Raw genomic sequence first — 14,481 nt, forward strand, 5'->3', positions numbered from 1 at the left:
TGTGAACAGTGCTGCAATGAACATGGGTGTGCATATATCTATTTGTGTGACAGCTCTTATTTCTCTAGGATGTATTCCAAGGAGTGGGATAGCTGGATCATATGGTACTTTTATTTCTAGCTTTTTAAGGAAGCACTAAATCGATTTCCAAAGGGGTTGTACCATTTTACATTCCCACCAACACTGTATAAGTGTTCCAGTCTCTCCACAACCTCTCTAGCATTTATTGTTTTGTGTTTTTTTGATTAATGCTAGCCTTGGGGTGAGATGGTATCTCATTGTAGTTTTGATCTGCATTTCTCTAGTGGCTAGTGATCAGGAGCATTTCCTCAAGTGTCTGTTAGCCGCCTGAGGTTTTTGTTTTTTTTTTAAATTAAATCACCAGAACTGTAAACTTACTCGGTGATTGTAGGTTAAGCAAAGTGCAGCTTTGGCTCATTTGTACTCTTTGTGTGTGTCTGTGTATGTAACATATGGGGTTTATATTTTAATAGAAATAAAGTAAAAAACACAGATGTATTTCCTTACAGAAAAAAATAATTGGACATTAACAGATCTATTTGTAATTGCATGCTATTTTCCCAATTAAAAAATAATTCCAAGAGTTCTATTCTTTTTTTAGATATGAAAGTGAATATTTATTTACAATGAGAAAAGAAACCACAACAAATTACACATTTTATAAAACTAACACATACCGCTAACATTACAAACATCAATAAAAATAACAATTTTTATTGATTATTTTTATTGGTACCTCTCTAATTCTTTTATTTTCTTTTGCAACTTTTTTGTCTGTACACTCTTATATTACACCAATTTTGTGATATCATTTTCTTTTTTTTTATTGTACGTTAGATGAAGGTTTACAGAGCAAATTAGTTTCTCATTAAACAATTAATGCACATATTGTTTTGTGACATTGGTTGCCAGCCCCACGACACGTCAACACTCTCCCTTCTCGACCTTGGGTTCCCTATTACCAGCTTTCCTGTCCCCTCCTGCCTTCTTGTCCTTGTCCCTGAGCTGTTGTGCCCCATTAGTCTTGTTTTGTTTTGGGCCTGTCTAATCTTTGGCTGAAGGGTGAACCTCGGGAGTGACTTCGTTACTGAGCTAAAAGGGTGTCCGGGGGCCATACTCTCGGGGTTCCTCCAGTGTACTCTTTTTTTTAAAAATTAAAAAGTTTTTTGTTGTGTTTTAGGTGAAAGTTTACGGCGCGAATTAGTTTTTCATTCAAAAATTTATACACAAATTGTTTTGCGACATTAGTTGCAATCCCGTCAATGTGTCAGCCCTCTCTCCCCTTTCCACCCCGGGTTCTCCATGTCCATTTGTCCAGTTTTTCTGTGCCTTCCTGCCTTCTCATCTTTGCTTCCCAGCAGGTGTTGCCCATTGGGTCTCATATAGTTGATTGAACTGAGAAACACGTGCCTCACGTGTGTTAGTGTTTGTTTTATAGCTCTGTGTAATCTTTGGCTGAATGGTGGACTTCGGGAGTGGCTTCATTCCTGAGTTAGCAGGGTGTCTCGGGGCCGAGTCATGTTCTTGCTGCTATGAGAAAGCACCATCTGGGGAAGGTGGCCGGCTGAAGGTTTCACTTTTGACACTCAGAGTAGGGGTTTTCCAGCTTGTGTCAGGAGGGCATTCTAGCAGAGGAACTGGGAGCTTTTCACATTCTAGGGCTTACTGGTAACATTTATTTGGGTCTTCCCTTTCTTTATTAGTCAGTAAAAGTTACTCTCATGGAATTACTCCCTAGTTTTATTATATTATTAAGGGGAAAGAACATGTGGCAGACACTGGTCTTTTAAGCAAATCTTTAGAAAAATTTCCTCCCAAAAAGTGGTTAAGAGAGAGCATGGACTCAAACTAGACTGTTTCAGTTCAGATTCTGGCTCTGCCATTCACTGGCTTTGTGACTTTGGGTGATTTGCTTAACCTCTCTGTGCTTGGGTTTCCTTACCTGTAAAGTGGTGATAGCAATAGTGGCTACCTCATAAAGTTGTTGTGAAGTTAAAATGAGTTGTTATTTGTAAAACACTTGCATCAGTGTAAGCCCTATGAGTGGGGCTCCTGCTATTATCACGTACTGTTTGGTAGGGGAAGAATGGCTGAGAGCATTAGTATGGAGGCCCTGGATAAATTGTTCAATTTGCCTTGATTTGACTCCGCTCCGCTCCAAAAAAGAAAAAAAATCGGTACTATTTTCTGCCCTGCTACTTCCTCCCCTAAAGGTTTCCTTTAATTTATTTATGATCATTTTAGTTTAGGAGAAACTGGATTTTGTTATTTTTTTCTGTATATTATATAAGCATATATAAAATTTCTCAATTACATTCTCAGTTACAAGAGGAAGTTAGTCAAAAGCTTTTATACTTAATTCCCAGCTATGATGTATAGTATCTGTTTAGCTACTTAGATATTAAGCACTTGCTATTCATTTAATCACATCCCTGGGTGACACAAACCTAAAGGTTGGTGGTTCAAACTACCCAGCGATGCTGCAGAAGAAAGGCCTGGTGATCTAATTCTGTAAAGATTACAGCCAAGAAAACCCCTTATGGAGCAGTTCTCCTGTGTAGCACATGAGGTCGTTGTGAGTTGAAATCAACTTATTGGCCAGGGGTTTTGGTTTAGTACTCACTTAGTCATTGCTTTATAAAACACCTAGATGTCCCTTATAACCCATTCATTTTCTTAGGATCATTATTCTTAATATAGGAAAAAGTAAATTTAAGAAAGTTGCCTAAAACCACAAAGTAGATATAAATTAAAAAGCAACATTAAAATATAGGGATTGCTTCCCTCTCCCATTTGCCAGATGTTAGCCAGCTATCAGCTAACTAGACTAGAGGTAGATAACTAGAATCATCCTCAAACACTATTTGCTGAAACTAGGTATGTTTTTTTTTCAGTCTGAGTACTGTGGAGTTCACATCTTTATTGGGAAACTTCGAAGAAGTATGCACATTTCAACAGACGCTCTGCCAAGCCTTAGAAGAATGTTCCAAGTAAGTGTCACATGTTGCCACTAGGATAGTCAGCAACATTGCTTTTGTTTTCTTTTTAACTGTTATCTTAGATAAGGGCACTTGACATGTATGCGCTTGTTACACATTTGCTACATTGTTCCAGAAAAAAAGTCACAATACAGAGAAAATGCACTAGGTCGTAGTGCTCAGAGCATCAAAGCCCTAGTTATGTATCAGGGTTCTACATCCAGTCAATTCTTTCTAACTTTATTGAAAAATCACATTTGTTTGCTGCTTCTGGTCAATATAAGACACACACAAAATCTTAATTGATCATGGAGGCTGCCTTTGCCATTGGTTAGATATTTTGTTTGCTACATTGCAAATGATTGGGAAAAGTCATCCAGAATATTCATTCAGTTTCAGAAGCTAGTTCTTATTAATCACTCCTTGTATCATGTCTATTATATTCATAGTTAAAACACGTAGAAGGCGGAGGAAGGGAAAGTATATCTTTATGTCAACCACAGTGCATCTTTGATGGCTAACTAGATTGTTGAGGTGTGTACATGCATCCTACAGAGTGAACCGTAATGACCATTGAGCAGTATATTTCTATAGCAAGGTTAATTATCCAAGCAGATTTTCTTGGGGGAGTTGGCTACTTTCATCATCTGTAAGGAAATGGAGGGGATTACCTGTTTCTTGAGCTTTGGGGGGCACAGGTGGATGCCCAGAAAAGAAGGTGGAGAGAACCCACGCTGAATGAGACCTGAGGAGCCACTCCGAATGCTGAGAAGGATCTAGATTATTGATCTAGAAAGATATGCATCAAGTGAGACGGCAGCTTACAAATTAAATTCCATTTTTGTAGACAAATATGTAGAAAAAGTCCACGGAATATGCCAAAATTGTTATGGGAGGTATCTCTGAGTGGTGGAATTCTGAGTGATATTTTTTCTTTCTTGTACTTTTTTTGATTTTTCTACATTGAAAATGAATAATTTTCAATTACAAAAAAAAAAAAAAAACCTTAAGGCTATCCTTCTTAGCAACCACCAAGCCACCAAGACTACATAACACTCCTTGTGACATGTCATTTTTTTAAATTAGAGCAATTTTATCTGTACTTGGACTTCATATAAATTAGTCAAGAGTATTTTCAGTGTGCATAGCTAAATTTGAATATAAAAATCTTTAAAAAACAAAAACAACATCTACCTACTAAGTCAAAAAAAGTATCTGATCCTACCTATTAGGGCTATGTTTCATGGCTAGAGTTTAAAGCAATGTTCAAAAACTTGCATTTCACTGATAAAACAGTTATAATACAGTTTCTCTTTTGACTTGGGCAAAAAATTCAAAATGTTTCCATGCTGCCAAGTTTCATTCATTACAATCATCTTCCTTTAATTTACCCTCTGTTTCCTATTTTACATTCTGTGTTTCACCTGTTTTGCTTACAGGTTTCCAGAAAACCAACACAAAGTAGGAGGTTGTCTACTGAACCTGATGCCTCATTTTAAATCCATGTATCTGGCTTACTGTGCAAACCATCCTTCAGCGGTAAACGTGCTCACACAGCACAGGTAAATCGTTAACATGTCCCCAACTCTGCTGTTTAACAATGAGATCCTTTCCTAGGACCACCTCATTTGGAAATCCATGGTCTGCAGTTGAGCTCTTGATTATCCCTGTTCGTGGTGCCAGGAGTGGATTCATTGTTACATGGATTCATTGTTCATTAATCCAACAAATCATCTATTGAGTATCTACTGTGTGTCAGGCCCTGTGCTAGCTGATGGGGATACAGTAGTGAATAAGGAAGATAAGGTCCCTTCCCTTACGGAGCATAGACCCTTGAGGGAAATATAGAAATGAAGTCAAACGTTGTAGACATGTTGTGTTACAAAAGGGTAAGATGCTGTGAGACTTTGCAATTTCTTATCAACCTAGTCAGGGTAGGGTAGTGGGGGTTATCAGGGAAGGCTTTGCTGAAGTGAAACTTTTTTTAAAGCCAATGGTGTAGCATCACCCCTGCTCCCAGTGAATGCTGGATCTGAATTGCTGAAAAATAGCTCAACTGTGTTGTTCATCTCTTCATTTTTTTTTGTCTGGTGGAGGGTGTCCCAAGCAGTGACATGGCTAAGAGGCAGGTATTGGTAGAGAAAGGGGAAGGAAACTAAGACTTACTATGAACTGTCTGTTGAGTAAGCAAAGAGCTCTGATAATACTTTTAAATGAAAACAAATCGTTTCAGCTTCGTGGAGAAGGCTAGAGTAGTGTCACCCTTAAGAATAAGTCCTTGCGAGGAACCTGATTAAGTGTCACATCTCTCCTACCCTTTCTTACCCTCTGACTATCCATCTCTGACACATTCACTGGCCAGAAAACTGCATGGTAGGCTTAAAGACACACTCTTCACTGTGAAGTCCTGTAATAGAAATTCAGGTGGGACAATAGCAAGACCAACACACAGAGGCTCTTCTGACTTAACCTGGAGATTAGATTCAGAATGGCTTCCCAAGATTGAAAAGAACATTCTGCTTTTCACCTGGCCTAGGCTAGAGAGCCCTTAGATTCCTCAACTCCTAGGCCTGGACTAGAACACTAGTTTCCACCTCAGAAGCGGTGGAATTTTTTTTTTTTTTTGGTTCTGGTTTGTTAGGAGCTTTATTGACTTTACAAAGCTGTGTAAACGGATGTTTTTAAGGTAGAATTCAGTAGATCTTACTTGAAAGTCAATTTTATTCCTCTGGTCAAAGTTTTGTAACTCTTGTGGAATAGCAAATATGGAAGTTGGAGTTTAAAGAAAGAGTAGCCATGACTCTGAGTTATTTAGGCAAATAGCTCAAGTGCTTATAGCTAACATTAACTAATAATAGCACTGACAATATGCCAGGCAGATGATATAAAAACCTATGAGGGAATTACTATTATTACCATCTCTGCTTTACAGATAAGACATTGGAAGGCTTAGGTTAAGTAATCTGCCCAGGAACTCATAGCTGTTAAGTGATTGAGTCAGAAATAGAATCCAGGTCTGTCAGACTTCTAAAAAATGTTTTAATTAAGATATATACTATACCTATAAATGGATATGTCATCAGGAAAGACCAATCACTAGAAAAGGACATCATGTTTGGTAAAGTAGAGGGTCAGTGAAAATGAGGAAAACTCTCAAAAACATGGGTTGACACAATAGCCAGAACAGTGGACTTAGACATACCAACAATCATGAAGATGGCACAGGACCAGGCAACGTTTTGTTCTGTTATACATAAGGTCACCATGAGATGGAGTCAACTCAGCAACTGGTGTTTGCTTTTATTTTCCCCACTGTGTAAAGCATCTACTGTTACTCCTCAGAGGGCACAGCCTTGGTCATTCACACAGTCACCCTGGAATTACAGTGGTTTTAGCAGGGCTCTCTTTGACTGTCTATTTACCTGATATCTCTGTTAAGCTATCTGCCCCATTTGATATCACATCCAGCTGGTAAGCTCCACTTATTGTCAGTGGGTTGCTTTGTTGTTTCTGACAATGCCCTGACACATAAATTGCTCCACAGTCTGATCCAATTAAATTCTGGCAGGGGCAGTTTTTGAGGACAATCTCTGAGGTTTGTCCTGACCCCAGGAGGGTACTTCTTAGCTGTCTCTTTCCCTGGTTCTCTCTGGTGACCTCGCTGTTTACTTAGCTTGTTACTCTTAAGAGGAGCTACCAGATTCCTTTTATTTGTTTACTACCAAGATTGCCATTGTTTTTGTGAGCACCTTTAAGCTTGACTTACCTCATACTCTGTTTCAAATAGAGTCAATTTGAAATCTTCTGATGAGATATTGCATCCCTTGATTGGGAGATGAGACGAGAGGGAACCCTTTCTTGGCCATACTTGCCTAGAGTTCAGCTGGGGGTAGGGAGGGCAGAGAGAGTGAGCTGTGGCTCAAGTGCCACAAACTTTCCCTGTTCTGATTTTTAGTAGATTTTCTTGAATAAATGTTTCTTTATATGCCATATGCTGTTAGGACAATTTCCAGAGACTTTAAATGGTTGTTCTCTTATCCCCACCAGTTATGCTTGTTTTGCTGGGGAGCAGGTCCGTGAAGCTCTTCACAGGCCATCCTGGCAGTGGAACACCTCACCATTTCCTTTTAAGCCCCTACATGCCCCTTTCTGATCTGAGCCTAAACTTTTCTTTAAAACCACTTTTAAACTGTCTCAGTTCTTAATTTTGCCACTTATCAGCTGTGTTACCCCAGGTGATTCACTTAACGTCTAAGCTTTGGATTCCTCACCTGTAAAATGAGGATAAACTCACCTACCTTGCAGGGTTGGTGTGAGGATTGAATGACATCATGCATACAGACTACCTGGCATATAGCACAAGATGGTTGCCGCCCGCCTCCATATCTACTTTACTCATCTTCTACCTACTAGTTCCTAGTCCCTTTTAAAAAAATGAAATATTTCAGGCATACAAAAGAACAGAGAGATAGTATAATGGACACACATGTACCCACCATTCAGCTTAAGAAACAGATTATAGATGCAACTGAAGCCCTGTTGCTATGAGTTGGAATCAACTCGACAGCAAAGGGGTTTTGGTATACTCTCCAGTATTTCCTGTCCCTTCCTCCCTCAACAGAGGGAACCACAGTCCTGAACTTTATTTTGTATCATTTCTAAGAATGTTTTCATACTTTACTACACAGCCTCAACAAAGACAAAAATGGTTCAGTGTACTTTTCCTTTGATGAATACATAAACATCCTGCACGCATAAGGGCAAATTCCTTAATACTGATAAAATGAGACGCCCCTCCCCTTCATGTTAACTTACTATTTATATGAGCACAGATTCTTTTCCTTTTGATTTAGGAAGAAAAAAAAAAAATCTTAGAACAACATTTCTGGGTAAATACCAGAAAGAAATGGCATACCTTAGATGGCAGACTTTCTGTGATGGTTAGAGAGATTTCTGTTGTAACTCTGTGTGCTAAAGTGTTCCTGACTACATTTACTTATGTTAGGAATTTAATCTTATGAATAACAACTATAAATGGAAGAGTTTCAAGCTGGAGGCACTTGTGTCAGACATAAGAATGATGGGGCCAACATGCATTCCCAGGAAGTAAAAGGTCAGGATGTAAACCATTTGTTCATGCGAAGAATGTGTCAAGATGTAAACAATTTGTTCCTGGGAAAAATGTGTTCATGACTGCAATCATGTATAACCAAACTGGCTGGCGCCACTCACCTAGGTGGTGACTCACTCCCTCCTAGCCAAGAGGCCGACCTTTACATTTCAAAGGACTTCAAGCTGAAGCTGATCTTATCTATAATAAATCACTAACCTCTTACCATTCCTTTCTTCTCTATGTATATAGAACCCTCTCTCCACCTGAATGCAGAGTGCTTTGTATTTTTACTTAGTGCTGCCCAGCTCAAGCTGTATTATTCCTCAATAAAGCTCCCTTGCTTTCACTCCTAACAAATTATAAGATTTTCTTCTTTGACATGATAGAGGCTCCTTCAAACATGATTATTTACAAATTTGTTACATAGTTTATCTAAAGATTCTCAGACCTTTGGGTTTGCCTTGATTTTTGTTAGTGATGTTTTTGAGAATTTTAGAATATGCCTTGAAATGATGGAAGACTCATTGGAGTCCCCACAGAACTGAATTTTTACTTCATTGGTTTATTTACATATAAGGGATGAAAATTAAAACGCTTGAGGTTTTCCCCAGATGTGCTTCTGATATAATCTCAGCTATTTTGCATGCATCTTATGATAATTTATGTTGACACATTAGAGGCAGAACATTGTTGTTGTTGTTAGTTGCTGTCTAGTTGGCTCCAGCTCGTGGCGACCTTACGTATAACAGAATGAAGCGTTGCCTGGTCCTGTGCCATCTTCATGATCATTGGTATGTTTGCGTCCATTGTTGTGACTGTTGCGTCAATCCATCTCACTGAGGGTTTTCCTCGTTTTTGCTGATCCTCTACCAAACATGATGTCCTTTTCTAGTAATTGGTCTTTCCTGATGAAATGAAAAAAGTAAGTGGGCCGAAGTCTTGCTATCCTCGCTTCTAAAGAACTTTCTGGTTGTATTTCCATAGTTGAATAAAATTCATGGAGAGTTAGGATGAAGATCTTGTTCTAAATAGGGGAACATTGGTGGGTTTCTGTCGTTTCCCTGGTTGGTCTTGTTTTTTAGGTGCTCAGAGGCAGGGAAATCACTCAGAGCCTGAGCAAGCTAGTCAGGTGAATTTCTTCATGATGACCTGTAGGTGGCAATATTATACCAGAAATGCTAATGACAGTGGCACTAAGAAAGCATTTAGCTTTAATATTGTATGATTGCATGGAGGTGCCTTGTTAAAAATGCAGTATTATATTACCTGAATTTGGATATGTAAGCAGACCTCAACCTTGATGTGCCCGTCATATTTACATATATTTGAAAGGCAGCCCCGAAGACCCACAGAAACTCTTGTTATCCCCGGATGGGTCTTTTGTGATTTCTCCCCTCACTCCCCTTCTGGCTTGCTCCTGTAGCTCCTCTTTCTACCTGGGAATAACCTCTCCCGTACAAAAATACCCACTTCTCCTCCTGTGCTTCAGTGTAGCGTCCATCCTTTTCATGAGGCAGAGGGACCCAGGGTTGAAAGAGCAGAGGAGGAGGGAGGAGGCACCAAGACAGATTTGGATCTTACTTCCATCTCTGTTGTAGTTACTACCACTGTATACTTTTACTCTTGTTAGTTTTATTCACTCTCTATTTACCACTGTTATCAGTAAAAGAAGACTTTGCAAAAACCTCAGAGAGTTGTGTCCTTGCTTCGGAGACAAGGCGTGTAAGAAAATTTCCGAGACTAGGTTCTGTTCTGTTTCTATCTTTAAGGAACTAGGGAAGGGAGCAAGAGAGACTGATCACAAACAGAAAGTGGTGGGGGAAAAAAAAAAAAAAGAAGCAGACAGCGTAATCCCTGGGGCTGGACATAAGAAAAAGGGCTAAGAGTGATCCATCCAACCCAGTGTGAGTGGCATTCTTGGGATTTTCCACTGGCCCAAGGCCCAGGCCACCCAGCAACTCATGCCTCTCCTTCTCTTTGTAGGCCACAGCAATTCCCATGAAAGGTTCGGGGTGAGGAGAGAGAGTGTGTGGTGAGGGGGAATCCTTTATCCCTTTGCTAGGACTGCTCTAGGGATAGATATGATCATTCAGATTAGAAATCTATACAAAGACTCCACAGAAACTCTGTTTTATAAGATGGTTAAGTTCTGTAGTGCTATTATAATGTACAATAGTTTTCTTGAGCTCCCAGCCCAACCTAGAATGTACCAGAACCCCATCCACCATGCGTTCCATGAGATAAATATATGCTGAATTTCGAACAACATTCATATGTTGACAACCACTGCTATTGTAGCACATCATATTACGGAACATGTTAAGCTTGAAAAGCAAGTCTTAACTCACCAACATTTCAAAGAGGCTGTATAAGATTAAAAGCTGTATTTTTAAGACAGAGGTTGTTCTTTGGTGTAAGAATATATGGTTAATTGTGTGTTATATTTATTTGCGTAAGTTAAATGTGTCTTTTAGGATCTATTTATCATAATGGGCAGTGGTTTTAAAAGACAGTTTTGTTCTTTTTTTTGCACTAGTAAAATTTTCTTTTCTTCTCAATAACCAGTGTTTATAAGATAGTGATTTTGTGTTACATTGAAAAAATTTAAAAATTGTTTTATAATATTTGGCAAGCCTGACATTAGAGTGCTGCATGGAAAGCAATAACAAAATACACTTTAGCATTTGCTTTTAATTGTTGTAACCCGTACATCAATTAGAGTAGAACGTTACATCAATTAGAGTAGAACGTTACATCAATTAGAGTAGAACGTTACATCAATTAAAGAAGAACGTTAAGGATGCAGGCAGTCATTTAGTCATGGAAAGAAAAAATAAGATTTGTTTATCAAGTTGGAAAGAAATTGGGAAAGTGATTTTCTCTAAATTACATTTCTACTAAAATGCACTCTCCAAATCTGAATTATTTTTCTAGTTGTATTTTATATGCAATGAATTTTTAAACTTCTCTATGCTCTGGACTGGAAATTAAACATCAATTGAATTTCCATTAAGCTGGAAATCACAGGTACTGGTAGTTTTTAAAGATATGATTTTAGCAAGGTATTTGCCTTGGAATAAGAATAGTAAAAAAAAAAAAAAAGCATCTATTGATTACTTTCAAATTTACAAAATACTTTCCTGTAGAAAGGCAGTGTGGTGCCATGGAAAGACCTGAGGCTTTGGCTTCAGATCTGGCGTGAACCCCACCTTAGCCACATACTAGCTGTTACCCTTCCTGAGTCTCAGGTTCTTCGTCTGTACATGGGGATAACACCTCTGTAGAAATGTCATTGTGAATATGAAACAACGTCTTGGTCTTTGTAGGCCACAGCAATTCCCATGAAAGGTTCCGGGGTGAGGGGAGAGAGTGTGTGGTAAGGGGGAATCCTTTATCGAATGCATGTAAAGATCTTAGCATGAAATAGTAGACTAAAAAAGCCCAATATTTAATCTTCACAATTATGTTAGGAGTAGGTTTCAGCTCTATTTTACAGATGAGTCCGCTGAGGCTCAGGTAACTCATATTTACTTCCCTCCTCTCAGCTGCTTCTGGAGCAAAATTGCAAAAAGTGACAAAATGGTCAGCATTGACTGTGCAATGTGGCCACTCCAATAAGATCTAGCTTCTGCTAAGGCAGTGACTCTGGCCCTCTTTCCCTATCATACACACACGACACTGCATGGCTCAAAGCTGCCCGGAGCAGTAGCTGAAACTCCATCCCTTTCTCTCTTACTCACAAAAGCCTGGGGAGGGAGAACTGTCTATTATGCATAGGGAGAACCTGCAACGCACCCCATTCCCAACCCCCTTAGTACTTTAATTATTACTGAGAGCAAGTTTCTTTGAACACACTTCACAACCTGTTGCAACATACCACAGTTGGGGAACCACTGCATAAGACGTGTTCTAGGGAGGATAAGTAGGTCACTTTGCAGTAGAGGGTTCCTGTTGGGGTGTGGTGAGAAAGGTTGGTGGGGCCATTAGGCATCTAAAAAGTTTAGATTTGATCTTGTAGGCAATTAGAGGATCTTGAGTAAGAAAGCAACTGGGTTCAAGTGGTGGTTTGCAGGATGGTGTAGAGTCAAAATAGCCTGGAAACTGGGAGATCAGTTGGACTATTGAAGTGGACCAGGTGGGATGAAATGAAGGCCTGAACAAAGCTAGTAGCCGTGGGAATGGAATGGAATAAACATTTACAAGAAGACTTGTGACTGACCGGATATGCATGGGCAAGCAAGGAGGTGAAGGGGTCAAGTGATAAAGCAGAAGTTTCAAAATATGCTGCCATTTAGGCAGTAGCTTTCCTTCTCTAATTACATTTTGCTTAAATCTATTTTTTAATATAATTTTATTTATTTTGTTGTTGTTGTTGAGAATATACACAGCAAAACGTATACTAATTCAACCATTTCTCCACGTACCATTTAGTGACATTGCTTACATTCTTCGAGTTGTGCAACCTTCTTTCCTGAGTTGTTCCTTCCCCATTAGCATAAACTCACTGCCCCTTAAGGTTCCTATCTGCTAGGTAAGCATGGGGATCTTATTTTGCTGCATAAACAGGAAAACTAGAAGCCTGGGAAGAGGGAAGATTGACTAAAGCCAATTTGGAGACCAAGACATTTTCTGAATTTCTCAGCAAATCTTCCGAGTTGATGTTGTCAATTTGATCCCATATAGATAGTTCTTAAAAGAGCGTAATGCTCAAGGCAGTTTTTACTAGTTAAGCTAAACTATTGTTTGGTTGTTTCAATGTATTTTAAAATGATCTTAGAGCCACAGGACTTAACATACCTGTTGATGGAAAGAAGATGGTCCAGAAGGATGCTGAAGGCCAGAGAGCACATAAGCTTAGAATTAGACATTTATAGGACATAGTTCATAAAATATTAATAGTTTTTTTTTTTAACCAAGTGGTTGCCTTATGGAAATGTTTGGGTAGCCTGCTATCCTGGTTTCAGATTCTAGGCTAAGATACTTTGTGGTTAGTCATACAAACATACCGGTATCTGAATTCAGAACTTGATTCTAGAACATTCCAAGTGGACACTCCGGTGATGGGGAGCACTTGTTGAGTTGCTACCCTGGGCGTCTGACAAGCCAATACCAACAGTGTTTGAAGTGACTAAGAAAATATATATTTTCTAACTTTTATGTTGACGTTATCTGCTAGGCTCTATGCCCCGTGGGTGCATGCCCTTAAGGGTAGGTGTTTTTGTTTTGTCCATTGCTTCATCCCCAGCATCCAGAGCAGAGCCTGGCACTTAGTAGCTGCTCAATACATAATTGTCGGGAGAGTACATGAGGCCAGGAATAATGAGTGTCTAGCTCACCACTGGATCCCCAGTCCTGGGCACAATGCTGGGTGCATAGGAAGAGCTGAATAAAGGTTTATTGAATTGAGTTGAAATGAACAGCATTTAGACAAGTGAAACAAGTTTTTACTTGCTTTTTGTATTATGTGAGATACAGCAAACTAATGTTAGGTTGATGATTCTTTACATGGAGTATTAAACAGTGACAAAACTATATATATATATATTTTTTTCTAGTGATGATCTGGATCAATTTATGGAAAGTCAAGGTGCCTCCAGCCCAGGTATCCTCATTTTAACAACAAGCCTCAGCAAACCATTCATGCGACTGGAAAAGTATGTTACTCTCTTGCAAGAGCTGGAACGGCATATGGAGGTAAGTGGAGGCGAGCTTTTTAAGCGTGTGTACAATGCGTGGGCCTCTATTCTGGAGGAAGCAGTCAGCTGCCTCCACACTAGCCTTGCTGAGAAATTCAGAAAATGTCTTGGTCTCCAAATTGCCTTTACTCAATCTTCTCTTTTCCCAGGCTTCTAGTTTTCCTGCTTATGCAGCAAAATAAGATCCCATGCTTACCTAGGAAATATTTAGGCTCATTCTCCCTGCCTTGGTCCTGTTGCTTCCCTCAAGGCTGTTCTAACTTGTCGACTTAGGTTTTCTTCTGCCCTCTCTTCTGGAGAAGGTGGGTGGATCAAATCAGACCAAGAAACCGTCTGTTGTTCTGGTATCATAACCAACTTTACTGAGTAGATGAAGAAAGCAAAACAGCAGAAAATACAAAGAACACTTTCACTCTAAATAGAACATTTCTCTCCAGAGCACTGTGATCGTTCATCTTTCTGACTCTGGATTGCAACAGAAGAAGAGTCAGGTATTTTCTTAAAGATTAGTAAATGGATCCAATGTTAGTTTATCTCTGTATGCATCAATCCATCTACCTCAAAATCGCCTCACTTTTTTAAATTTATTTATTTTTATTGTACTTCAGGTGAAGGCTTACAGAACAAATAGTTTCTCATGAAACAGAAGTACACATGTTGTTTTATGACATTG

General features: G+C 39.2%; 1 protein-coding gene across 4 annotated transcripts in view; it reads left to right on the forward strand.

The window, feature by feature from the left end:
- The window catches only part of ARHGEF6 (Rac/Cdc42 guanine nucleotide exchange factor 6), a 112,829-nt gene that overhangs the window by 75,527 nt on the left and 22,821 nt on the right, over positions 1 to 14,481 (forward strand). For all 4 annotated transcript variants that reach the window (XM_023735479.1, XM_023735480.1, XM_023735481.1 and 1 more), the window contains 3 exons: positions 2,916 to 3,011; positions 4,439 to 4,561; positions 13,668 to 13,806. In XM_023735479.1, coding sequence (XP_023591247.1) covers positions 2,916 to 3,011; positions 4,439 to 4,561; positions 13,668 to 13,806 — 358 coding nt within the window. The remainder of the gene's footprint in view (positions 1 to 2,915; positions 3,012 to 4,438; positions 4,562 to 13,667; positions 13,807 to 14,481) is intronic.

This window comes from Trichechus manatus, unplaced genomic scaffold (genome assembly GCF_000243295.1).
Source record: "Trichechus manatus latirostris isolate Lorelei unplaced genomic scaffold, TriManLat1.0 scaffold00079, whole genome shotgun sequence".
Classification (NCBI taxonomy): Eukaryota; Metazoa; Chordata; class Mammalia; order Sirenia; family Trichechidae; genus Trichechus; species Trichechus manatus.